The 27,089-nt window shown below is 39.1% G+C and overlaps 1 protein-coding gene across 3 annotated transcripts in view; it reads left to right on the top strand.

Annotated features, from left to right (window-relative positions):
* LOC139452025 (protein neuralized-like) overlaps positions 1–27,031 on the top strand; it is a 60,893-nt gene extending 33,862 nt beyond the window's left edge. For 2 of the 3 annotated variants that reach the window (XM_071233307.1, XM_071233306.1), the window contains exons 4-5: positions 17,942–18,061; positions 22,753–27,031. In XM_071233307.1, coding sequence (XP_071089408.1) covers positions 17,942–18,061; positions 22,753–23,222 — 590 coding nt within the window. In that variant the 3' untranslated portion in view covers positions 23,223–27,031. Of the gene's footprint in view, positions 1–3,261; positions 4,665–17,941; positions 18,062–22,752 lie in introns of those variants that run through there. The other variant, XM_071233304.1, reaches the window with a different exon arrangement.
* Positions 27,032–27,089: the final 58 nt, after the last annotated feature.

Below are 27,089 nucleotides of genomic sequence, written 5' to 3'. Positions count from 1 at the left end.
TACACAATTGGGATATGATAACATACATGAACCAAGTCAGCAAGCCTTACCACCCCATCATGTTAGTCGCCTGTTACGAGAAGCATGTGTTGCTAAGACCAATTCTAACTCGAGTCTTCATTGGTGGTTCCATATTTTAATCATGATGGTATGCTAACATATATCAACACACATGATTATGTTGTTTGTCATGCTTACATCTGTTCTATGCTTGTGTAATGTGACACAGATTAGCATTATTACAGACATCTATGAATAATGTTAGTTCAGGGTAGTTGTGTTCACTCTTGAGTCGCATAGATGTGTCAATCAGTGATCAACATGCCTGTCAGGCTGCTGAAAACTGAGACCAAAGAGAATGTAATGATGGGTTATGTCTTTCAAATTTGTAGCTGTATATAATATCTAATCTAAAGACACCCCCTAAGGTTGACCATATTTTTTCTGAGTTTCCCATGTCCCAACCGCCCTGCAGTTTCGCGAAAAGTTTTTTTTTTCATGTCACAATTTTACCTGCTCCTGTGGACAACTATGCCCCGATATGATAAAATACTACCACTGCCATTGCACATTAATAATAAAATCAGGCCAGCTTGACTTTTTTCAGTATAGCTTGAAACAAAATTGTTTCCAATGCACATCATAACTTAATTTAAAGGCTGGTACTTTAAACTTTAAAATCTCATAAATTAACACAATCAGTGAAAACAAAATTACTTTTTTATTTCGCCCGCCTGCTCCCTTGCTGGTTGAGATTGGAGATGAGAAACACATGAAAAAAATGTGGATGACCTAAGTATTCTTTTAAAACATATTTATGAAAGTGAATACAACATGTTGTTCTGGCTACAGGACTTGTGAAAACACAGCTGTACTATTATAATAACATGGGTTAATAAGACAAATATTAGCTACATATGGATTGTCCTGTAACATATTACACTCTGACATCTTTATGTGTACCTGGTTTAATCATTATTTGATATGCATCATCAGCCTTCTTTACGTTTATAAGTACCCCACAGAAGTGACTACCGGTAGCAAGATATGTCAGAAATATCTGCACCATAGAGCATAGTGAGTGTGAACAGGGCTGTGATCCATCATTGTTACAAGGTCTACCAGTATACTCAGCAACGCAAGACTATCAGCCGGGGCTGTACACTGCACTCTGTGTTCCTGCTAGTCAATGAGAACAGGTGCAAACATCTATCAGACAACACAACCATTCAGCTATATGCTTGGAAAACTTACTGGGGACCGAATATATAGACCCGTGCAGTTAAATGTAGATGTATTAGGGCAGGCGAATTGGAACCAAAGTGCCAAACACATAGTTTTGGAAGCAGTTCCTTAAGTGTTTATAAACAGCCATTATCAGGGCTGGTGTACGTGGCCAGACAACCCCAGCACCTGGAGTCTTGTATAAACCTTCACTACACTGTTTACCTGGATAGCTTTTTGATTGTTAGAAAATGTCTTAATTGGTGGGTATTTTGGGGAAGATAGGCCAGGTGGAGATAGGGAACTAGGTGCAGGGGAATTGCAACCTGAGGATTACATAAAAATATTATCATTACAGGATTGATAATGGTTGATGAGATTTGTTATCCAAATAGCTATTGGTAAAACTGGTGAAATGTTACTGACTGATGTAAGGAAATATTGATTAGTCATATTAATTCCACATTCACTAAGGTTTAGTGACTTGTTTTATACTTGTAGTATTGCTTCATTGTGGTCGCCAGTTGGTCAGGTCCAAACTCGTTTAATTAAATGCTGCGGTGATATGGCTTGAATATTGCAGACTGCGGTGTTATAACAACACTCGCTCAGTCTACAAGATGTGAACTGACAGGGATATAGGTTTACACGCATTAGTATTACCTATGGCACTTAAGTGTGGCATATGAATAATATTTTATTAATTATATTTTGTAATATTCATTTACAAAGTGGGTTACATTTCATTTATGCATTTATACATTACATTTCAATATTGGCTATAAAATGAGCATTTCTTTTGCAGTTTGAGCAGTTTGCCTTGTTCATTTTCACTGAGATTGATAATATCATTTTCATTTCTGATTATCCAAATTTATTTCATCAAACATAGTGTGCATTAAATTTGTTTTGTTTTTTTGTTTAATGCCTCACTTAGCAATATTCCAGCTATATATGATGGCAGTCTGTAAATAGTTGATCAGACAATCCAGTGATGTACATTATGAGCACAGGTCAACACAATTGGGATAAGATGACATGCATAAACAATGTCAGAGAGTCTGACCATCAATTTCCAACAGTCACCCAGTGTGTTCACATGTTCATCATTTCGTTGTGTGTATGAGGGGGCACGGGTGGCCCAGTCGTCTAAGGCGCCGCGATTCGCTGTGCAGAGTTGCGTCCCTTGGGCACGCCAGAAACCTATGATTGTGGGTTCGAATCCCCATTCGCCCCGATTATGTTTCTAGGTTTGTCAGCACCATACCAGTGCTCGTGGGTTTCACGTTTCAGTGATAAACGTCTGAGACCTGCATTACTTCGGGCTTTCCTCCCACATTAAGCTGACATGCCGTGATATAACTGGAATAATGTTAAAAGCAGCGTTAAACCCAACTAACTCACTCACTCACTCGTTGTGTGTATGAGGTTTCAAATAATAAACTTTTAGAATCATTAATATTTCTAAGTGTACCGTTCAGGCGCGAGAAACTTATTTCAAAGCCTGAATGATGATACTTAAGTTGTTCTTCATGGACCCTTGATCTATATGTGGTAATGTGTTGATGGTTTTTTTCCTTAACCATATGAATATGTTAACTGAGCACGTGAAGAACTAAGAACTATTAGTCTGTTGTGTAAGTTAGCTGTGAAGGGCACAGTGGTGATATGTGGAGTGTAACTTGGAGTGGGCAACAGGATGCTTTCATTCAATATATTTGTTATGAAGTTTCTATTTCACAATGAAAACATTTGTAGCCTGACTGTGGTTCTTAACTGTTTACATCTAGCTTATATCATCCTGACTGTTTGCATCAAAAACAAGTCAGCACCAACTCCTTGGTTTTAGATAAGATTCCACAGCAGGGCGAGTACTTAAAGATACTATGTAGTTTTACACACAATAATAAAGTGAATTGTATCATTTTCTGAAACCAGAACTAAATTGGATCGTAATGACAGGAAATGTGTACATGATAAGTAGCCTTCTTGCCTGTAGGGGGAGCCAGGTGATAAGACAGTGTTGGAGATCTGCCGTCAGTGTAGCCGTCTCTCTCGCTCACTCTGCCCTTTGTAGGTTATTTCAGTCTTGCGCTATTTTGGAAGCTCTGTACCTAGATCTACCTAGCCCTCCATGTCTGAAGTATAAGGCAGAGGTTTGAAAGAGGAGTCCTAACATGTTGGAGTTGCAGTGATGGCTGTGATTATATTATAGTGCGTGAGGTATTCCTCTTGTCTCATCATGTGTGACAACAAAGGAGATGGTCGAGTTGAGGCAGTCAGATATGATAGTTGCATGGATCACCATGTGACCACTACACTGTGTGGCGCCAACATAGAGCGCCATATAGAAGCTGCAATACATGGAAGCAACATTCAGTGCCATGTAGAATCTTCAGCAATATGTGGTGGAAACATACAGCGTCACATCGAGTCAGCTATGTGTGGTGCCAACATTGAACACCTCATGGAGTCCCCAATGTGTGGGAGGGGCAACATGGAACATCTCCTGGAGTCACCAGAAATGTGTGGGGATAATGTGGAACTGCACATGGAGTCACCAGTGATCTGTGGAAACATACAGCGTCATATTGAGTCCACGAGGACCAGTGGTAACTTTGAGCGCCACATAGAGTCGTCACTATGTGGTGGTAATATAGGGCGCCACCTGGGCCCGCCAATACGTGGTGGCAGCATAGAATGCCATCTTGAATCTGCTGTTTGTGGCGGTAACATTGAGCAATACATGGATTCGCCACTATGTGGTGCTAATGTTGAGCGTAGTGTTGAATCTGTAGTTTATCCTGGTAACAGTGAACACCACATGGAGTCACCAATCTGTTGTCGTAAGGCAGACATTGGCTCGCTGATGGGCAGTGGTAAGATAGAGCGCCACATGGAGTGTGCAAGGGGAAGTGGAAACACAGATCACAACATGGAACCTCCTATTTGTAGTGGTAACAGTGAACGGCACAGGGAATCACCAATACGTGGTGGGAACATTAAGCGTTATATGGAGTCAGCTCGGTGCAGTGGTAGTATGGAGTCGCCAATGTGCAGTGGTAAGATAGAGCACCAGATAGAGTCGCCAATGTGCAGTGGTAAGATAGAGCATGACATAGAGTCGCCAATGTGCAGTGGTAATATGGAGTCACCAATGTGCAGTGGTAAGATAGAGCACAACATAGAGTCGCCAATGTGTGATGGCAACTTTGAGCGCCTTCTGGAGTCAGCAATGTGGGGTGGTAGCATGGAGCCAGGTGGTAGTAACATGGAGCACTACATGGAGCCGGCTAGGTGTGGAAAAGATGTTGATAATCACTTTGGATCTGCATCCTGTGGAAAGAACATTGACAGTCACATTGAGACCTACGACAATAACCCAGAGCGTCGTGCAGATTCCGACTCAGAGTATGAAGTGTTCCACCAGTCTTACCGAGGTAAGCTGACTTGTACATCCCCTGCACACTGATGCCATGATGGAGGCTTCAGGTGCAGATTTTGTGCAGATAGAAAATGTCAGAGGTGAATGCATCTCATGGTGCCAATAGTAGCACCACATGGATAAATGCCTCTCTGTAGCATTCCTGGAACATTTTCACCTTCTAACAGATCTCTCTTTATTCTGAGAAGCATTCCTCATATCACATGTTACATCACCTTGCTAGATATGGTTATTCTGCGTATAGGGACTCAATTCTGTAACACTATGATTATACTGTGCTATATATACCTGTATACAGCCAATTCAAGATATGGTGCTGACATGTATTTTTACTATGAAAGTTCGATTAAGGCATCAGCTCCTGACGATCTTCTTTGTTTATTCAAGAGCTGTTTGTAGTGCTATGCCACTAAGAGATAGGGATGGCTGGCACATCCTTGGTATGGTGTGTGTTACTGAGGTTGTATTTATTTATAAACTGCAAGTTGCTACAACAGCTCTGACATTCAGCATGGGTAGTTATGAAGGGAGGGAGAGGCAGGCTAGCAAAATGGAATGTGCCTGTTACCATGGCAACCACATAAATCTATATAACCAACTGAGCACTGTACACTTACATGTTGCAGTGTCAGATGTAATCAACTGATGCTCCCAACTGTGTTGTCATACAGTGGTGGACTGGGTCAATCAGCCTGGACTGGCAGACCACTGGCTTTGTCTACATCAGAGTACTCTGTGACCTGTCTCTCTCACTCACACTAGACTTGCACAAGTCTCTAAGGCAATAATTATTAGTTTAAATCATAATTCCTAGACTATAGACATATTAAGAAAAAATTATCCTCTTAAAAGACTACCATCCTGTACTGTCCCCTTATCTAGACTTGCCTTTTGTTGAAGTTCACCTTTCAGTTTTTTAAATGTTGTTTATCAAAACGCCTACTGACATATGGAAAGTTAATCTGTTACTTCCATTTGATGACATGGCTCAGAATCATTGAATAATGTCAAATAGAATGCAAAATCATAGGGTATTTCTTACAAAACTCAATTGTCGAGAGGAAATACCTACAAAAGTTAAATATACCAGGTTTTGTCAATGAGCTGTAACTGGAAAATGTGTCTTTGTCCCAGGTTATTAGAATTAGCCACTCTGTAGCAACCTACTTGTTTCATATGAGAAGTATGTAGCTGAAGCTAGAAATACTTGATGGATGAATTTTTTTTTTTTAATTTCTGTCCCAAAAAATGTTTTTACCAAACCCCAAATATTCCTCATGTATGTTTGACTGCAAGGTGAAACACAGACATCAGCTGTGTTGTTGAGAAGTCTGGTCCAGCCTCACAAGGAACTCAAACACTTCAAACATTTTCAAAAGTTGTGAGATTTAAACTGTTCCAGTGATGATCTCCTCACTGTCTCCTTCCAGTATATGCCATTTTAGCACAACATATCCAAAAGTCCTGTGCAGTTGATATCAAGAAAGTTTTAGCAAGATTTTGCTGACTGATTTGATCACTTGATTCTACGCTCCTCCTCTCAAAGATAAAGCACCTATGATATTGGATGTATCCCTTGAGTTATTACAGGGGTTGTCAAGGATCCATTTATTTGTGAATCCTGGGGAGTATTTTGGGGTCTCCTAGTTGGGAAAGATATCATGGAACTGTTCTAGGTGAACAATACCTTCCAAATGACGTGCTGGTTTTCTTGGGGAATTAGTCAGCAAAGAGCCAGAGTCACAGGAGACTAATCACAATTTTATTTACAAGAACAATTAACAATTTACAATATACTTAGAAATAACTGAGGGTGCCACAGAGAGTCGGTACACACTCTGGGCTGTGGGAGAGAGGTCTGCTTGGTAAGAGAGTCAAACCCCTTCTCTGCTAGAACTTGGCTACAGTATGTATTTAATGAAAGTTTGAACAATAGAAAGGAATTTGATTGGTTGATACACGATTGGTTGTGTCCTATGCTAAATGGATGGCTAGACAGAGGGGAATACTAAATCCTGTTAATCCTGTTGGACTGGCACTAATCTTGTTGACATATTTACTGGATGCTTTGAAAGAGATTAGGGTGTCACTATAGATGAGCTTGTGTGGGGCTAATCCTTAATGCCCTATAGACGAGCTTGTATGGGGGCTAATCCTTAAGGCACTATAGACGAGCTTGTATGGGGCTAATCCTTAATGAGTCTTAATTGAAGTAATGTTATTCTAATATACCCCGGTAGGTGATGACAGATATACTTAAATAAATATCCTTTGTCTGGGAGATGGGATCTTGATACCTTAGGCTAGCAACCATCTAAAAAGCTATAACTGAAACTACTGATATTTTATATATGCATTTTACCTGATGATAATTATTACTTGCTAAACTATAATTATATGAAATGGTGTATAAATATTACACCATGATAACTCATAAAAGCACTTGATGTAGATCTAATTATTATAAGATAACTTAGTATAAATGTTAACCATGATAACTTCCCCTCCGTCTGAAAAAGTTTGGACCCCAAACGTGTAAAAATAAAAATAATGAAGGCTTAGATGGACAATGTATAAAGTTAAACTGGTAGTAGTGAATAATAATTATTATAGAGTCTCTTTGATATAAGGAAAACATAATATAAAAATGCTGTCATCAGGGAATCTGGATGTGGAGCTGGCTTGTCTTGGCACTCTGTACTGGTGGTTTTATGGGTGATGTAGGAGGCCTTGAGTTCCACATCCTGGATTGGGGTTGTAATATAGTAAGCTGTGTCCATGGAGGTTTTACATGGAAACAAAGAAAAGAGAGTTAGCATGTTCAAATAATATGTCATATATAAATACTTCCTCAGTTTGTCTGTAATAACTAGAAAATAAAACAAACATGATAATTATGATGTAAAAGATCAGTACATAATTATTACTAAACGGTGTCATGGCCAGGAAGAATATATTGGCGGCAAATTACAAAAGTATATCATGAGAAAAATAGTAATATCCTTCTATTTTTGGATACAATCATTAGACGAACTATACATACATATATGTGCATGTGCATATAACAAGTGCATCGATTTATCACACTAATACGGTATACAAAAGGTGTTAGAAAGGTGTATATCCTTTTTAGAATTCTTTGTTAGTTTTCGCAACTATTTGGTTTGTTTCGCTTTGATTTTCGTTCGGTTCAATGTGATAGGGTTTGGTTTATTTTGCTTCGGTACGGTTTGCTTCGCTTCGGTATGGTTTGGGTTCGATTCGCAGTATGGTTTGCTTCGCTTCGGTACGGTTTGGGTTTGATTCGCAGTATGGTTTGCTTCGCTTCGGTGCGGTTTGGGTTTTGATTCGCAGTACGGTTTGCTTCGCTTCGGTGCGGTTTGGGTTTCGATTCGCAGTACGGTTTGCTTCGCTTCGGTGCGGTTTGGGTTTCGATTCGCAGTATGGTTTGCTTCGCTTTGGTGCGGTTAGGGTTTCGATTCGCAGTATGGTTTGCTACGCTTCGGTGCGGTTTGGGTTTCGATTCGCAGTATGGTTTGCTTCGCTTCGGTGCGGTTTGTGTCATTTCACTTCGCTTTTGAGATTGGTTGATCAGGTCAATGCTCAAAATTTGCTGTGATACAAATAACTCAGATGATCAGGCTGATGCCATTTGTTCTCAACTGGCAACCCATAGTGAAAAGACTGGACACAAGTAAACATAACAAGATACAGCTAATAGCTGTTTCGTGATTTGCACCGTTTATTCAGGAGATTTTGTATTTTGATCAAGAATATGTTCAATTGGCATTGTTCTGTATGTACGGCGAGTTGATCCTGGTATGGTCCATGGGGACTAATGTCTGTGAGTGAAATACGGTAGTAAAAGGTGTTGATGTTTCCAAAGTCTTCATGTGGAAAAATAACCCTTTTGGATTTATAAATTGGTGCTTCCTCTGGATCATATCGAGGATTATCTTCTAGACAGGACCAATTACGGAGATCCTCCCAGCTATCATCAAGGTAGCGCTGTATGAGGTGGGGAGGAACACTTTCAAAATAGCATGTGAATTGATCAGGATTTTCTTTATATGAGACCTTGACATAGCAGTCTCCTTGAATAATTTCAATGCCCAGAACTCTTTCTATTTTATGATCGACTTTTCGTAGGTGTTTTGGAAAAAACGGATATGGTTTGACATCTAATTCTATGCATGGTTTGGTGGACATGGTTTGCTGGACATTCCCTGACATTGAATTACCTGACAGAACATTGACTGATTTATTGTCTTGTGCTGAATCCTTTTTGTCGAAAAACTTATGATTCTTCAGTGGACGTTTTCGTCGTTTTCCTGACATACTTCTTTTGAGGTGAAATTCTCTCCTAATGGAGTCTGGAATGCTGCTGCCATACTCCCATGTGTTTCCTCTTTCTGGATCCTTCCATTTCACTCTGTAGTAGATTTTGCCATTTGCTCTCTTAGAACTAACAATTGAGTGGATGTCCTCTGGATTGAAAACCTGAGGGATATCCTTGGTTTGATTACCTGATGTTGGACTTGGAGGTTGTACCTGGCTGTCGTCGGGTTGTTTTCTGGATTTGGGCTGGTGATGCTTACTATTCACTCCTCTTTTCCCTTTGTTTACCTTTTCATTTACCTTGGTTGGAGGAATAGGACCTGGTGTGGCATGATTTTCCTCCATTGTTGTCGTTCTGGAACCTGCAGGTTTTGCTGTTGTGTTTGGAGCAGGGTTTTTCTTCTTTGTTGGGGTCTTTTGCTTCGAACTCTTGTTGCTGGAAGTGCCTGCCTTCGTTTTGGAATTGACCTTCTTACCTTTCTGTTGTGGGGGTGATTGATCAGCGGTTTGGTAAGTTGAACTTGTTGATGGGGAATTGTTGCTGTCAGGCTGGGAATCACTGACTGGTTCCTCATTGTCATCCATGACTCCTGAATCTATGTTACTGGTGTCATTGAGGTATGGTTCTGGAGGATACTGTGGACGATCAGCAGGATCAAAATATGGCTTCAGACGGTTGGCATGGACCAGTGGTTTGTGTATTTTGTCGTCAGAACTTCGGCGTAGTTTGTAGGTATAATTTGGACCTGTATGGACGATATAATAGCTACCATACCACTTTTTGGTTAATTTGTTGGAAAGGCCTTTTTCAACTTTTTGACAGTAAAGCCAAACTCTTTGACCTGGGGCGAATTCTGGTTCTTTAGCCTTTCTATTATATTGTTCTGAATACACCTCCTTAGCCCGAGCAGTGTTTTCAGCTGCGATTGTTCTAGTGATTTCAAGCTCCTCAAGCAAATTGGAAAGATAACTTTTGTTATTGTGGCCTAAATTTTCTTTTGGAATTAATGCTACATCTTGTGGAGCTCTCATTTCCCGGCCGAAAAGCATAACATATGGGGATTTTTGAGTTGATGAATTTGGAGCCATCCGATAGGCCATCATGATGCCAGGAATGAAACGGGGCCAATCATTTTGAGACTTGTTACAATAGGCTCTTAGTGATTGATTGATGTAAGAGTTGAGCCTTTCTACACAGCTGTTTGTTTGAGGATGGTATGGGCTGGTATGGGTAAATTTAATTGCCAAAAGTTCACAAATTGCTTTGATGAGTTTGGACATGAAGTTCTGACCTCTGTCTGAAATTAAGGTCCTTGGTGCGCCATACCGACAAAATATTTCTCTGACGAGAACATCTGCTACTTCTTTGGCTTCTTGGGTCCGAAGTGGGAAGGCTTCACACCATCTGGATGATGCATCTGTGATAACCAAAATGTACTTGTACTTATCTGGAGTTGTTGGCAGGGGACCGAGAATGTCAACGTGCCATCGGGTGAAGACCTCTTCTACAGGTAGTGGACGAAGTGGTGCCTTCTTGCCATGGTAGTGCCTCTTGGTCTGTTGACATACCTCACATGTCTGGACATAAGTAGCAATATCGCTGTACATTTTGGGCCAGTAGTACTTAGGTCTCATGGTGTTGTGCATCCTTTCTTTCCCATGGTGGCAACCGCCAAACTCTGAGTCATGATAGGATTGCAGGACTTGATTTCTGAGGGTTCTTGGGACTGCCAGCTGTTTAATGAACTTGTCTGCATGGCCTTTCTGTCTTTGTGGAACAAATCTGTATAGGATGCCTTCATCAATTTCAAAAGTATTGGCTTCAATAAGAATCTTTTGACGATCCTTTTCATTTTGTGGAAGGACATCATCCTCTTTGTAGTCAAAGATTTGGATGAAATCTGGACAAATCCTTTGTAGGTGACGTAAATTTGGATGTTCTTTTATACTTACTTCAACCAATGTGTCTTGGGTAACATCAGCATTTGTAGCATGTAATGCTGCAACAACATTAACTGGTACTGACTGATAATCCTCTTCATATTCAAAGGTGACTGACCAATGTGTTGTCTGTGTGTCTGATTCTAAGTGATTGACAATAGGTGTGCAAATATCCTCAGTCTGAGTTGTCTGTGTGACCCGTGTGGATGAATGGGTGTTTGGCAAGATTGTGGTATTGCTAGTTGATTTGCTTTGCTGAGTTGAAGTTACTGAGAAGACTGTTTTCTCAGCATCTTCTTCTGTCTGATCATTACAGTTAATATTTTCCTCATATTCCCTACGTGAGAGAGCATCGGCATTCCCATTGGCTTTGCCGCTGCGATGAACAATGTCAAAAGTGTAGGTAGAAAGTTCCAAAGACCATCGCCCTAACCTACCTGTGGCATCCTTGATGGATTTCAGCCATTTCAATGCTATATGATCAGTGTAGACTGTGAATTTGGAATTTGCAAGGTATGGACGAAAGGATCTAATGGCTTCAACTAGAGCTAAGCCTTCCTTTTCTGTAATGCTCCAGTTCTTTTCACTGCCATGAAGAGCTCTACCACCAAAAGCTATTGGATGTTCATTATTTTTCTCGTCTTTTTGACTCAAAACAAAACCTATGCTCATATCACTGGCATCAGTTGCAAGAAGAAATTCTTTGTCAAAATTTGGATACGCCAGAACAGGTGTATTACTCATAGCATGTTTGAGGGTGTTGAATGCCTGATCACACTCAAGTGACCATTGGAACTTTGGTTTCTTTCCTACTTCTGCCTCTGAATGCTTCTTTAGCAAGGCATTCAGTGGAAGCGCTATGTGAGCGTAATTTTTCACATACTTCCTGTAGAAGTTCGTGAGACCTAAGAAGGAGCGGATCTGCTTTTGTGATTTGGGCACTGGAAAGGTTCTAATTGCTTCAATCTTTTTGTCATCAACTTGAACACCTCCACATGATAAAACATGACCCAGAAAAGAAACTTTGTCCGTTGCAAAATTGCATTTGGATGGCTTTAGTGTCAATTTTGCCTGTTTCAGATAGTAAAATACTTGCTCCAAATGTTGGAGATGCTCTTCAAAGTTTTTGCTGTAAATTATCAAATCATCAATGTAAATCAGCGCAACCTTAAAAAGCAATTTTCTTAGCACCTTGCTCATGAGCTGTTGAAAACAAAGTGGAGAATTTGTCAAACCTTGGGGTAAACGTTTGAACTGATAAAGGCCTTGATGGGTGACGAAAGCAGTTTTATGCTTTGAATCTTCATGTAATGGCACTTGGAAGAAGCCATTAGCAAGGTCTAAAGTAGAGAAGATCTTAGCTTGTGCATTGGCGATGTTATCAACAACATCATCAAAAACAGGAAGAGGCCATGACATTGGTAAAGTGACAGAATTCAACTTTCTGTAGTCACAAACAAATCTATATGAGCCATCGCGTTTCTTGACTAGGATAATGGGAGCTGAATACATAGAAGTAGACTCCTCGATTAAATCATACTTCAGAAAATCATCTATAAGTTCTTCAGTGACTTTTTGGAGATGAGGAGATTGGCGATATGGTCTACTCTTAACGGGTGGGTGGTCGCCAGTTTCAATGATATGTTGGTGCATGTCAGTCTTTCCTAAATCTGCAAGACTCGTTGAAAACATGTCTCTATTTTGTCCCAAGAATCTAAGTAGTCTGTGTCGTTGGTCAGGAGTCAGTTGTGTATTGGTTAAATCAAATCCTAATTTTTGTGCAATTTTAACATAATCCCCGGTGTCATTGTCTCTGTTCTCATTGTCGGTGTTAACGGTACTGATGAATGGTTGGTCAGAGCCGATTTCAAAAACAGAGTCTTGGTCAATGTAACTAAATTTGCCTACAACTGTACCCTTGTCAAGAACTTTTTCTTCTTGGGAGGGATTCATAAGCCTAAATGTAGCAGTTTTGCATTTCACTTTGGAAAGAGTTCTACCACCTGCTACTTCAGAATGAGCAGTGAGGGAAGCAATGGGTTCAATCAGGATGAGGGAATCCTCTTTGGTTTCTGATAGTCTGACCTTGAAATGAATTTCACTCTGAGGGGGGATGTAAATCTGATCTATTGTTTTTGCTAATCCACTAATCTCTGGCACTGAATTGGCTATGAAATTGATATATTGCCTATCTGAGGTGCTGTTGTTGAGTATCAAGGAATGACAGCTATAATCTAAGACTGCATCATTGTCATCAAGGAAGTCCTCACCTAGTATCACTGCTTCTGGTAGTGTAGGCAGAACATAGAATCTTTGAGAAAATTCCTGATCCTCAATGACAAAATCTAACACAACTGAACCTAACACTTTATGCAATTCGCCGCCAACACCTTTAACCTGTGGAAAGGGTGAGTTTCCAAGAGTAAGGTTTTCAAAAGCTGTGCTCAGAAAAGCAGACGAAATACAACAAATGGATGCCCCTGTATCTACTAAACAATTTGTTGTTTTTGTGCCAAATTTTGCCTGAATTACACTTTTGGCAAGGGGCGTAACTAAAGACACTGTTGGAATTTCACTTTCAAAGTTACTTTCCATACCCGGATTCTCCACCAAATTATCATGGAACTGTTCTAGGTGAACAATACCTTCCAAATGACGTGCTGGTTTTCTTGGGGAATTAGTCAGCAAAGAGCCAGAGTCACAGGAGACTAATCACAATTTTATTTACAAGAACAATTAACAATTTACAATATACTTAGAAATAACTGAGGGTGCCACAGAGAGTCGGTACACACTCTGGGCTGTGGGAGAGAGGTCTGCTTGGTAAGAGAGTCAAACCCCTTCTCTGCTAGAACTTGGCTACAGTATGTATTTAATGAAAGTTTGAACAATAGAAAGGAATTTGATTGGTTGATACACGATTGGTTGTGTCCTATGCTAAATGGATGGCTAGACAGAGGGGAATACTAAATCCTGTTAATCCTGTTGGACTGGCACTAATCTTGTTGACATATTTACTGGATGCTTTGAAAGAGATTAGGGTGTCACTATAGATGAGCTTGTGTGGGGCTAATCCTTAATGCCCTATAGACGAGCTTGTATGGGGGCTAATCCTTAAGGCACTATAGACGAGCTTGTATGGGGCTAATCCTTAATGAGTCTTAATTGAAGTAATGTTATTCTAATATACCCCGGTAGGTGATGACAGATATACTTAAATAAATATCCTTTGTCTGGGAGATGGGATCTTGATACCTTAGGCTAGCAACCATCTAAAAAGCTATAACTGAAACTACTGATATTTTATATATGCATTTTACCTGATGATAATTATTACTTGCTAAACTATAATTATATGAAATGGTGTATAAATATTACACCATGATAACTCATAAAAGCACTTGATGTAGATCTAATTATTATAAGATAACTTAGTATAAATGTTAACCATGATAACTAGTTGGTCTCAGGTTGATCACTGCGATCTACTTGACATCTACAGGCTGGAGACGGAGGCAGACAAAACTTGAATACAATTATATATATTCTCTGAAGTGCGGCACTAATCAGTAGAGGTGATTTCCTTGTTTGAAACAAGACTGTTATGAGTGAAATGTAAGTCAAATATGACCATGACAACGTGCATGCTATATTTGAACTACTATAATGATTCATACAGATGTAATTGTACATCCCGTTCGACTCACGGTATGTTGTATTTTCTCATTTTCTTTGTGTATAGGATACTTGTATACTGTTTGTATCATTCAAACATACTCAAAAGGGTCCAGGGTATTAGTCATGATAGAATCATGATGTGTTACACTGAATAATTGAGTTTGTTTGTTATGCTCAGTCTCAGCTCAGCGTGAGGACTTGAAACATTTTCTAAGTAACACACTGCTTAGCCTCTGTACATTGCTTCAGCAGGACACAATGTACATTAACTGTAGTAAGTGTGGTATCCTATTTTTCATACTGCCCTTGATTATTACAGAGTAGAATAGGTCTTCAGGAATCCAGTGCCTCATGGTGGTAACAGTGTGTGAAGTCACTTGTGTGCTCAAGCTGTTGGACACTCGTTCATCTTATGGAGACTATCATGCACAGGCCATCATGATAGAGCTAAAATATTGCAAACTGCAATATAGATCACAATTCACCAACTGACTAACTTTAGTTTCTATGAGACATGGTTTCCATTTAAGTGCATGTCTCAAGCCCTGGAATTGTCTTTTGACCAATAATAACTTATTCACAACCAAATGTTATTAAGTGACACAAAGCCATGTTATCACCCATGCAGATGACTCCAAACACATCAGTGGCATGACTGTGCCAAGTGATCCATAATTTGGTTCTCAGGCAATAGCTTTTGAAAATATCGGGTGGGTGAGCTGCCCTTTTTATTTATTTTTTTCCTGCAACACAAAGACATTACTATGGGCACGGAACACCGGAAATACCATGTCAACAAATCCATACTGAAATACTCAAATCAATCATGTAATTACACTCTCTGGTTGTAGAGAGAGTTCATAATATATCTGGTCTTATGTTGGTAGTCTATTTTATTAATTTTTTTCAACATTTCATTCAATATTTTTTCAATTCATTTCGGCAAAACCATATGTGAAGTGATTGGAAGATCACACAACTCACTGTTATTTACATCAACCACGGTCATATTACCGCTATTGAAGCCTTGAAAATGAACTTTAGTGGATAGAGAATGGATATATATATTTATCATATAATGTATAGGTTTCTCGGCAGGATAAAGCCAACGGATAAAAACGATATCCGTTGCAAATATCAAAGGTTAAGTAGGACTACTTTCACTGTTTTTAAACAAACATGGCGGCGATCGAGTCAGAATTAACCATCGGGAATCTGGATAAACTACAGGGATAATTGCTATCATTATCAAAAGAACAGTCTAATATACTGAAAATCAGTGTCTAACTGTGACGTAGCTAAGGCATTTTATAAGTTTTGGCAACTTTGGAGAAATAAATTTCGAAACGATTTTGCGAGGGCACGAGGCCTAGCCAAGCGGGATCAGTAGTCATATCTGTGCTTGTAGACCTCTGCGGCTTGAAACCTTCTCCACAAATAAAAATAGTTGGATTTGGCCGAAATATGTTTGAATCGTTACCTTTGTTTCGTTTTGTCGCTGTGTGTACATCTGACTACACTTCTTAACGTTATGACAGAACAGACCGACTGTCAACAACGTCTGACCATGGCCGTGACGTTTCATAGACTAGGGTTAGAGTAGCTTCCCTTTGACAAAGGGCAGTTACTCTACTGGACAGACTGATGGATTGCCGCGAAAGACAATTAAAAACAACTGTTGTTTTGCATATATGTTGCTTTGCCACTGTATAAGAAACAGATTTCAGTTGGAACTATATTGGCTACTGTCACTGTCACATCACTTACCCTGTGACGTAATAAATATTAATGCGCGCATTCCAGGAAAACTCGCAATATTTCGGTAATGTTTGTGAGAGAGGGAAAGCGATTTTAAAGCACAGAATTAAAGAATGACATTATATGATAAAGAGATTATCACGCTTGTGTGTTTGGGGATGGTAAATATCCCGTATTAGGAATAAACACAATGTTTATTCCCAATGCAGGATATTTACCATCCCCAAACACACTCGCGTGATAACCTCTATATATATCATAAATGCCATACATTGAATCGCTGAAATTCATTCTTGTTGTAGTTTGACTATTATTTGTCAACATTAAGATTTCGCAAACGCGGGCGCATGGACGGTGATTGGACAAATTCTTCCATTTGAAAACATTTCCGGCAATGGCGATCAGCTGAACCAAAGTTTCTATGCTGATGGTTATTAATTTATTACACATATATATAGTAAAGCTGCAACTACACATGATATTGGAATAAATTATTCCTGATACATGTGAAATAATAGTTTCAGATACAATTCTTACACCCGTTGTATCAAAATTCTTTAACGTTATTCTGTTGGCCGAATCACTGGTAGATTCCGAGAAAAGTGTGTGCAGCCGAATGCTACTTCCGGCTTAGTTTACGAGACAAGACACACAGTAATCTTAATCTTTGCACATAAAACAATGCCAATCAGAACAGGAAATACAATTTAATTGGCTAATCATTATGTTTAGTGATGTTTTATCTCAAATTTCAAATTTGTATTGACCAAGTTTAATTGATATAATCTGTTCCGTTTCCCTGAATTATCTGAAGGGCTACGATGTAATTTTTAACACATTTTTATTGCAAGTTAGAGATTTTGTATGCACTAGTGATGTGCTTCATTCCGATTCCCTGTATAGGCGGGATACATAAGTTAGCATCAATTACCCGCTTATTTTTTATAACCTTTTAATAACCTCTGTGTATGAAACATTGTCCCTCATACAGTACACAAATACCATTGAATTTGTATTTGAATACCATCATCATGTCTAGTGATGTTGTATCACAAATTTAATGTTTTCATTGACCAAATTTGCAAACAGCAAAGCTCGCACACAAACTCCTATTGCCGCCATGACCAAAACACACGAGATGCACAGTAAAGCAGTGCGCATGAAAAGGGAAGTTACTGCACGTTATATTGGATCGCATTGTATTGTAGCATTTCACAGTTGAGGTTGTGTGTTCGAGACGCGGAACATTTAAGGATTTTTTTTTTTTTAAATGGAAATTAAAACGAAACGTGTGGCGGACTTTGTGATGATGCGGCGTTGCCGGAGAACCAAGAATGTTTTTTTTTAGCCTTGTATTTTGTCCACCAAATGAAGGAAGGGTAAGAGGAAGATATCTTGTCTGGAGAATTCCAGGAAATGTGGGTTGATCAGACTCTATGCAAGTTAAACATGGAGTTGATGAAAGCTGATCAATGGGATGGTTAGGTGATCAAACATTGTATACTGTTCTAAAGCATGTCAATATGATACGTACTGAATTTGAAAATTTTATTGCAGGTGAGGTGCGATACTCCAGAAACAACCACAAGATTGCCACCTTGATGCATGTAGACCGCACACTGCCCCTGTGGGCTTTCTTCGATGTCTACGGCAATGTACAGAAAATTAAGTTGCTAGGTGAGTAGCAAGTCACAATAATAATTTGTTTGTTTGTTTGTTGTTGCTCAAGCTAGTATGTAACCAATATTTGTTTACAATAATATTGATCAGTGAAATCATGTTCTTAAGTTTTGCAGCATTTTACTGCCAGGGTTGTGTGATGTTACCTTTTTTGGAAAATGGAAATTCAAACAAAACATCCGGCAGACTTCAGGATAATGCGGGCGACCCCACTTTTTGACTTTCAAAAGTGGGGTCCAGGGTCCTGTAAAGTAGTGAAATGGTGTAGTGTTCTGTACATTTGAAAATTACTTTCGAGTCTGGAATGAATCAGTGATCATGTGGACAGTGGTCCTGATTGATGGAGGCAAGGGAGTCAACTCACTGTAAAAGTCCAGTTTCCACCCTTGCCAAACTAATCTGGCATGTCGGATCTTTATCATAGTGCCACCAGTGGCTATTATGAGTTAGATTCCTTCTATGTCCCTCTATTTACCAATCAGATTCCACCTCTCATATCACTTGCTTTTGCTTCAATCAAAATGGCAGCGTCCAATCTGATAGATAATCAAGAACTGTATTGTAATAAAACTGGTCTTTTTACTTTGCGAAGTGCAGCAAATCATGTGAGCACCTTCATTAAAAACATGGACACATTTGGAAAATGTCTGTCGGCGTCCAGTTGATGGTACACTTGATCTGCAAATCTTGCAATCGACTGAAATCGGCATGGCAGTTCACTGACCGGATGTCGATGCAGTTTTCATTGGTCTATGCGTAGACTCGTTAGTCCAGCTAAAATATAACTCCATAATTGCAGCCCAGTTCGGCAAGGGTGGAAACTATAGACTTTTATAGTCAGTTAACTCCCTTGCGTCGGGAAGATGTGAAATGACAGACTCCCATTACTGCTCTTGAAGCAATGTAAGTACAATGAATATCATTGTGCGTCCAATCACTACATTTGTGTGTTCTGGATGCACATTTGTGCATTGCAGAAAATGCTGTATCACCGTCCACCTATACTATACATCATCAAGATTTGTAAGTGTGCCCTTCAAGCACCATTCAACCAAGCCTTTATGATTTAAGCCATCTTAGAAACTTTGATATAATCAGTAAGTTAAAAGAGGAATGAAATATTGTGGTTTATAATGGGCCAGACAACAACTTGAACAAGTAATGTCATTATGTCGAAACTACAGTAGTTTTTCATTTTGTTACCTAGAGGCAACTTGTGGTTCCCCAAGCTGAAGGTAATGGTATCAGAATAGAAATATATGGTCATTTCTTGGGGCTTCTGGAACTGGTTCCAGCTAACAGTTTGATTATAGAAGGGAATCCCAGCCTGGTCCCATTGGCTCAGCCCTTAGGGTAATCTGATATCCTGACATCACTGCCTTTTATACAGAAAATGAAAACCCCTACCTCTGACATATTTAAAGTTGTTCCAATATTTGATTTGTGACATCTATGTCAACCCATTTTCATTTCACATATATATTGTGACTATCGCAGTCAAACTTTTGAGAACACACATTGTACCCTTTAGAGTCACAAACAACATTTCAGAGAAAATAATTCTACTTTCAGTAGAGATTCTCCAGAGAGTTTGTGATGTTCAGTGTTGTCTACTTACATCATGAGGTGTTTGGGTGTGTCAACCTTGTATTTTATTGGATACTGAGGTATTACTGAGGATTTGCAATCCACAAGTAGTAGTATAGAAGTAGCCATTTGCGTGGTTTACATTTAAGGATTGAAGTTGTATTGTATACGTTCATCAGCTGATGAAGACAGTGCCTCACATGAGCAAATTCCATGATGCGCAACAGTATATTGTCAGATATATAAATCATAACAAAACAATCCATTAAACATCAAACTTTAATTATTGAAAGCAAACTATATCAACGCGGAGAGTCGTGACGTTCTGACGTCATCCGTCCCAAACATTCCATTTGGAGTGACATCCCTTGGTTTTACAAACGGCAGAAAATGGCAGCTACCGCAATGTCATGCAAGTTGCACCCAGTAAAGTAGCGTTGGAATTGGAAAGAAATCCAGACCTGGCTCATGCTGAAAATGGATACATATTAACGTTCTGTGGACGTTTGGTGTGTGTTTGAGTCATACTACGGCTGCTGATGATAGGAATTACTGCTTAAGGCGGTGCGGTTGGATTTTCTGAGGCACGATAGTGTGGAGCTCAGTGATTTCTTTTGGTTAGTCAAGCATTCTCTGTTATAGCTTGGAATGGATGCTTCATTTCGGTCACCCAACATACACATGATCTGTATGACTTCAAAGCCTGTATCATTCATAGCCTAAATCGATGTCGCTCTCAGTTTTCCCTAATTATTTTTAATGTTATTTTTAGACATTGAGGAATTCCCCTAAAGTAGTTCTGTATGTCTCTGCGCGATTGACAACGTAATCATGTGACATACTGACGTTCATCAGGAAATGAACAACAGTCAGCTTGGTAGTGTTCACCTAGGCGAAGTCACCCACTACTGTCAATATATCTGGGGTGTTTTGTTTTTTTACTTTTTAAGCAATATTTATTTCCTCTTGGAACGGTGAAAGGGGATTGATAAACAGGCTATATAAATATCTCTCCCCAACAAAGTTCTAAAAAGCAGCAGTAGTACATATGTTATACAGTAGTATAGACTTGATATTAAGTCACATGTGGTCTATTTCTGAGTGAGACCTTCACAATTTCCCCCTTGCCAAATTTATCTAATGTCAACATTTTAGCAGATACTGGTAATCAAAATTAGATGGGACCTGACGGATCTTTCTCAATAGGTCATGCCGAGACATTTTATTTTGATCAAAATAATGATTTAATATAATAATGAGAAATATTTGTGTGAAGTGGTATTTGGAGGTATGAATAGAGGAAACAACTGCATTGTTTCCAGAATAGGGTAAAGTATGGATGGATTTTGAAGTGGAGTTTGGATTGGAATGCTGGAGTGGAATTTGGAATGAGACAAATGGAACCTATCCTATTTACAAATGTGTCTCCAACCTAATATGCTAAGACAGTTTATAAACAGCTGTCAACGATATGCCGGATAAGCTGAGGGACATTGGTGTCAGCTTCTCTCTTCGGCCTTTGCCGTCACCAGCGCTAAGGGAGAGGAGACATACCTAGATGAGGAAACAGCTGTTTCAAGACTGTAATCTAATCATTTGTGGTGATAATCAAATGAGGCAAAACAGAACGCCAAGTGAAGAACAAAATGTGTGGTTTATTTTTATATTTGTCACGTTTATTATCCTATTAAAAGCCATCGATAATGTCTATCCATTGTGACAAATGTTACAGAGTAGACTTGCACAAGTCTCTACAGCAATGGCTACAGCTGTTTACAAACTGTCAAGCAATTCTGTTAATGTCTCAATGAGGGTCTATACAACACAGGGTTTGTTTTCAGAGTGAGATGAGTAGATTCCATTTTTTCTGATTCCAAATACCATTCCAATATCCATTCCATACTTAACCATCTCAACAACTAAGCTATGACACAAGTTAAGATAAAGATTGAAGAGAGGGACAATTATGTTATCCAAACATCCTGCTTCACATACTGGTTTGTATTTCCTGGAGAAGTGAAGACTAATAATTCCAGAAGATTTGAATAGAGGAGGTAATGGTCTCAGGTCTTGAAGCTGTACACCTATTAAATTGAAAAGAAATATGTGCTATACATATCTCAACATGCTCAAAGTGATGATATCATGTTCTTACAAATATTCAAAAGGATGGTGAATTTTATGAGCATTAGTTTAATAGAAATACCCAATTAGACTGTCAAAATGAATTATTATAGCTATTCATTGGTGAAGAACTGTAATTTTATCGTTAATAATCATTAACAGTCAAAGAACTGTATGCATGTGAAATTTTCTAATACTTTTAACTTCTTTAGTGGGGTTTTGAAATGACAGCTATCCCCTCAGCAATTAATTTCTTGGCAGTGTATGGATACAATGTAAGTGTTAGTTTGTGCACAATGTCATGTGAAAAGCAAAATGAACTTATATGTGTAATAACCCAGATGGATACTTGCAGTTTGGAATTACAAGATAAGAGAAGAAAAGTAAGACTATTAGTTGAATGTCGCTGGAGAGAGAGAACAGAAGATGTTGTCTGCTGACATCTGATTTTAATCGGAAGTATTTTTAGAACTAAGGGCCTTAGGCTGCCTGAAGGTTTTTACTTCTAAAAGCGAGGAGTGTTTTATCTGACTTATGAACTGTCGAAACAACATTTATTCATTTTTGTTTAATATTATGTTTAAAAGTGTGTGCAGCAGTCTAAAGAAATGCTCATTAAATATATCTGACCAGGAAATATATGCTAAACTATGAAGCACCGATCTTCAACCAGTTCTGTGGTCTAATGGTTAGAGTGTCTGACTACTGATCAGGAGGAGTTTGATTCCCATCATCAATAATGACAAAGTTTCAATTCTTGTTTTTGATTTTAGAATATTGGACGTTTGACAAACCAAGTCAAGACCTCATTTGCTACTTAACTCATGGAAAAGTAAAACCTCTTACCCGGTCATACTGAGGAAAAGTAAAACCTCTCTAAGACTCATAAGAGGTTATTACAAGAGCAGAATTAATGTCCAAAATATAGGTGATAGAATTAATCGTATGTATACATAAAGGTTTTCTTTTATTTTCAGGTGCTACAAATCCCTCAGGGAATCTCCCTCGCCTCCCTCGGTCACGGTCAACATCCAGCTACTCTGGCCTGACAGTGTCTTTACCCCCTTCAGCACATCAGTCTAACACTGCCTCCCACCCTCCACCACGCCCACCCCCACCCACAGTGCCTCCATCAGTGCTGCGCAGCTTCAGTGTACCCTCCCAAGCCACACCCACATCCCCAACAGGTGCAGTGCCACCCCCACCACCATACCCTGTGTCAATGCCAACGTCCCCAACATCTGGCCTTGGGGACAGCCCACCAGTGTTTGACGACACCAGTGAATGTACAGTATGCTATGAAAGGCAGGTGAACTGTGTCCTGTACACGTGTGGACACATGTGTATGTGTTATGAGTGTGCAATCGCAGTCAGGAAGGACAAGGGTGGACTGTGTCCCATCTGTCGGCAGCAGATCAAGGATGTCATCAAGATATACAGGTCTTGATCTCACTCAGTGGGTGGCAACAGACAGGAATATGTGTGCAATGCTAAGTGTGATGGAGAGCGTCTTTCATTGGCTGGTGTCACTAGACCCAGGTCAGCTGTTATGACATAATCGTGTGCCATTGATATCTGATGTACATATTGATGTCATTAGCACAGGTGTCAGTGTTATTGAGTTCTATATGTTAACAGCTTGGTACTGACAACAGCAGCTTGTGTGTATGTTGCTACGCCTGGTCGCCATGTCTTCAGCTGCAGCTATCTACAACACTAACATGGTGGGAGGAACACAGGTCCCACAGTGGATTCACTTGCAGAGAGAAACAAGGGGCAATTTCACATGGAGGATAATATGGGGGTCACCAACATCCAGTCTGGTCATCGGAAGGCATAAAGGCTGGTTGTGTGCACATCAATAAATAATTCCACCTGAAGGTAGAAATCATGGAAGTTACGTTGAGAACAATGTTGTGGAGGATGCTCCTTACATGTCTTCACAACTTTACTGAAGGAGTCTTTACGGTATGGGCCACAGAAGAGTTAAAGCTGAATAAGTCAACGCAACACCAAACATGAACTGAAATTGTGGAGGTCAGACATTATTTACAAACTTAGTGTTAATGTATGCCATGATTGCTAGTTGAGATAATCATATTATGTAAGAAGTTCCAGCCATTCTTGCTATGAACATCATGAATGGCTGTGAATTTTCAGCCTCTATTTGAAATGGCCCCCATGTTTAGATGTGCAACTGATGCTTGTGGATCCTGCTGGGATGGTCCTGTAGCAAGAAGTGACCACCTCAGTAACAGTTTATGACAAGGAGTAATACTGTTTGTTTGTACTGTGAGTACTTCATATTGAACAGAGATGATATAAGCACAAGGTAGATTTATGAGAACAGCAGAGTGTTGCTTTGGTTAAAAGATATGCTGAAAAAAAATGTATACCTGCTCATCTGCTCAGTACAACCAATGGACAAAGGGAAATACATAATTGTATATAGCATGAACCCGATGGACATATTTTCGATACAAACATTATTTAAGAAATTAAGATGCTTATATAGGAAAATAGTATTTTTTCTGAGGAACACAATCAAGATGGGCAGTTTGAGTATTTTGCCCAAAGTCTTAGTGCAATATATGTTACTGGTATGATATTTTCAACTTATCTATGTCTTGACATAAGCCACATGCGTAATCCTATTAATGTTTAGTATAAGGTGTGAGAACAGATGTCAGGAATCATTAGACTTGACAAATATACATTGTTGTGATAAAGTGATACATGATGATGATGATGATGATATTTGGGTGTTATTATGACAGTGTACAGGATGGGGTGTCTGTGAATGTTCGAGAATGTAGTATTCTGTAACAGTATAGCCAAAGAAAGTTTTGAGTCCCAACACTGACCAGTACTGACCTAGGCCCCATTGCTCAGTAGTAAGATGGCTTAAACCTGTTTCACTTTTATATCCTGCAAGGACACTGTCACTGATGAAAGTATTCTGTTCGTTCCACTTCACATAAAACGTTGATGCAAACACTCTGAGCATGTCAAAGGTTCAGTTCTTTAGAGCACAATATTCAAACAATTGGTCTGTTAGTTTAAAACAATTCAAACAAACATGAAAATAATGGTTTTGATAGTAATAATTTTGACACGTAAATATTACTTATGTTGCTCACTTGCTAAATATTAGTAGTATTATATTCATAGAATGACATCCTAAACATGAACAGTGTGTCATCATGTTGTTTCTGATAGCAGGCCTGGTATTCTACATGTGTGTGTACACCATGATAATATTGACATTGGAGTAAACACTGGTCAGTTCCCTTGCGGTCACTGATGTCTGGACTGGATGCAATGGTGTATTGTGGTGTCATGAGATGGTATGGAAGGTATATAGTATGTTTCTGTGAAATACATCAACATGTTCCTTCTTTTCTTATGCTAGTTCTCATTGTGTATTTATGTGAGACAAACACCTGCTTGATGTGCATCTTGCTGTCAGCATGTTATATACATTGTCAAACAAGGGAGTTAAAGGTTTGTTGCTGTGGTAACAGACTTCTTGTTGTAGTTGTTTTCTTTGCTATGTACTACATTCCTAGATTAAGGGGCAGGCTAGTCCGTGCTGTTGTTGATGTAATGAGTGTTAGGTGCTGAATAGATTATTGTCATTATTGCATGTTGATCTTGAAATGGTATCATTTTGTTCAGGTTGACAGATTTAGAAATCACAATCTGACAGAGTCGCCCCTCCCCCATCCCCCAGTTGTTTCCATGATTTATGCAGTTCCGTAGAATGAGATACACATGTAATAAACAGGAACTCGCATAGACGATTCTTAATTTGAATCATGTCTTTAAATGCCACTATTGATTTGCAAACTTTCCAGGATCTAAATCCATCAAGCAATACCTGATTAGCCTGATATCATTGTGACACAAGGTACTACTAGCAACATGAAGACCCGCACAGGTATCTGTCATTAGGTTAGATTTCAGAACCGTGTTTACAAGCAGGGAAAGTACTGTAATATGACCTTGTCAATCTCCTGCAATGATCAGCTGAAATCCATTGGTACAAAGGCATTCACCAGTTAATCTGGATATGATCTAGTCAGGCTGATATGATCTTCCTTCAGCATTCAAATCCTTGGTTAATGAACACCAAACTGGAACTTCTGTCTAAGTGAATGACTTGAATTGGCAGTAGTCGTGTGCTGCAGTCCTGTATGTGTGACTGACATGGCTTCAACACTGATCTCTGTCTTCAACTCAGTATCTCATCACATTGTTAACAGTATTCTGCTATGGGATTTATGTATGGAATTGTGTGATGGTGTATATTATTGTTTGAACAAATTATTGTGCAACATCAAAACAGAAGTTTGTACTCTCTCATCTTCAACATGTTGTATTCTGCGACGATGACTGTTTTTGTTAAGGACTGCTTGTTAAATGTTTTGTTTTACAACCAACATTCATTTATGATGACTATGATATGGCATCAGCTGTAACTGATATTATCCTAATTTTATGAATAAATTATTTCTGAGATCTACCAAGGTTAAGGCATAGGTCGCAGTCATCTGTCTGCCTTCATCACATTCAAAGTTGCTGATCTCAGAGGAAAATAATTGTGTGTTGATTATTCTAAGCTTATTGTATGCCCATTGAAATTAGAGAATGTCAGATGCTATTCCTTGTAGCAGCAATAATTATCCCTGGAAATTTGTTTATCACATGCTTTTTGAAAGAAGCTACTTGTACATGAAGAAGACAGTTGACTTCACTTATTTTGAGAATATTTCTTCGGGGATACAAACTTGTGTTTGAAACAGCCATTGATAACAGTGCTAAAAAAAAATCATCATCATATTCCTTAATGTTAATGGCATAGTTAAACTCATACCCTCTTATATGACCATCCAATGCCAAAACATCTTAGAGAAGTATGTATAGCAAGAATGGTATTTGTTTCACGCAAATGAGCAGGAATGCCAATAAGGGGCATTCACGAAGGACACACTGTTGTGTAGCCTGGTGTACATTGTACAGGATTAACTATGCAGGACACGTCCATGTTGTGTATTTGTCATACATTGCCTGAACAGTTCTATGTCTTAGACTGCAGTCCAGTGTTGCACTGTTAACTTGTAATCCAGAGACAAGCTAGATTGTACATATACACAACTGTATATATACTTGGATTGCTGCACATGCTGGCAAGAGTTGATCTTCATCATGGATCACATGCAGTGTGATGTTACGTAACTAATAACTAAGGTGCAAATAAACAAGTATTATTTCCTAATGTTTGGGTTGTGTTTGGTTTGTATAGAGAGCAGGT

Source organism: Haliotis cracherodii, unplaced genomic scaffold, assembly GCF_022045235.1.
Source record: "Haliotis cracherodii isolate W230 unplaced genomic scaffold, xgHalCrac1.p SCAF_9, whole genome shotgun sequence".
NCBI lineage: Eukaryota > Metazoa > Mollusca > Gastropoda > Lepetellida > Haliotidae > Haliotis > Haliotis cracherodii.
The sequence above is the reverse complement of the archived record's forward strand: the minus strand, read 5'-3'. Positions and strand labels throughout refer to the sequence as shown.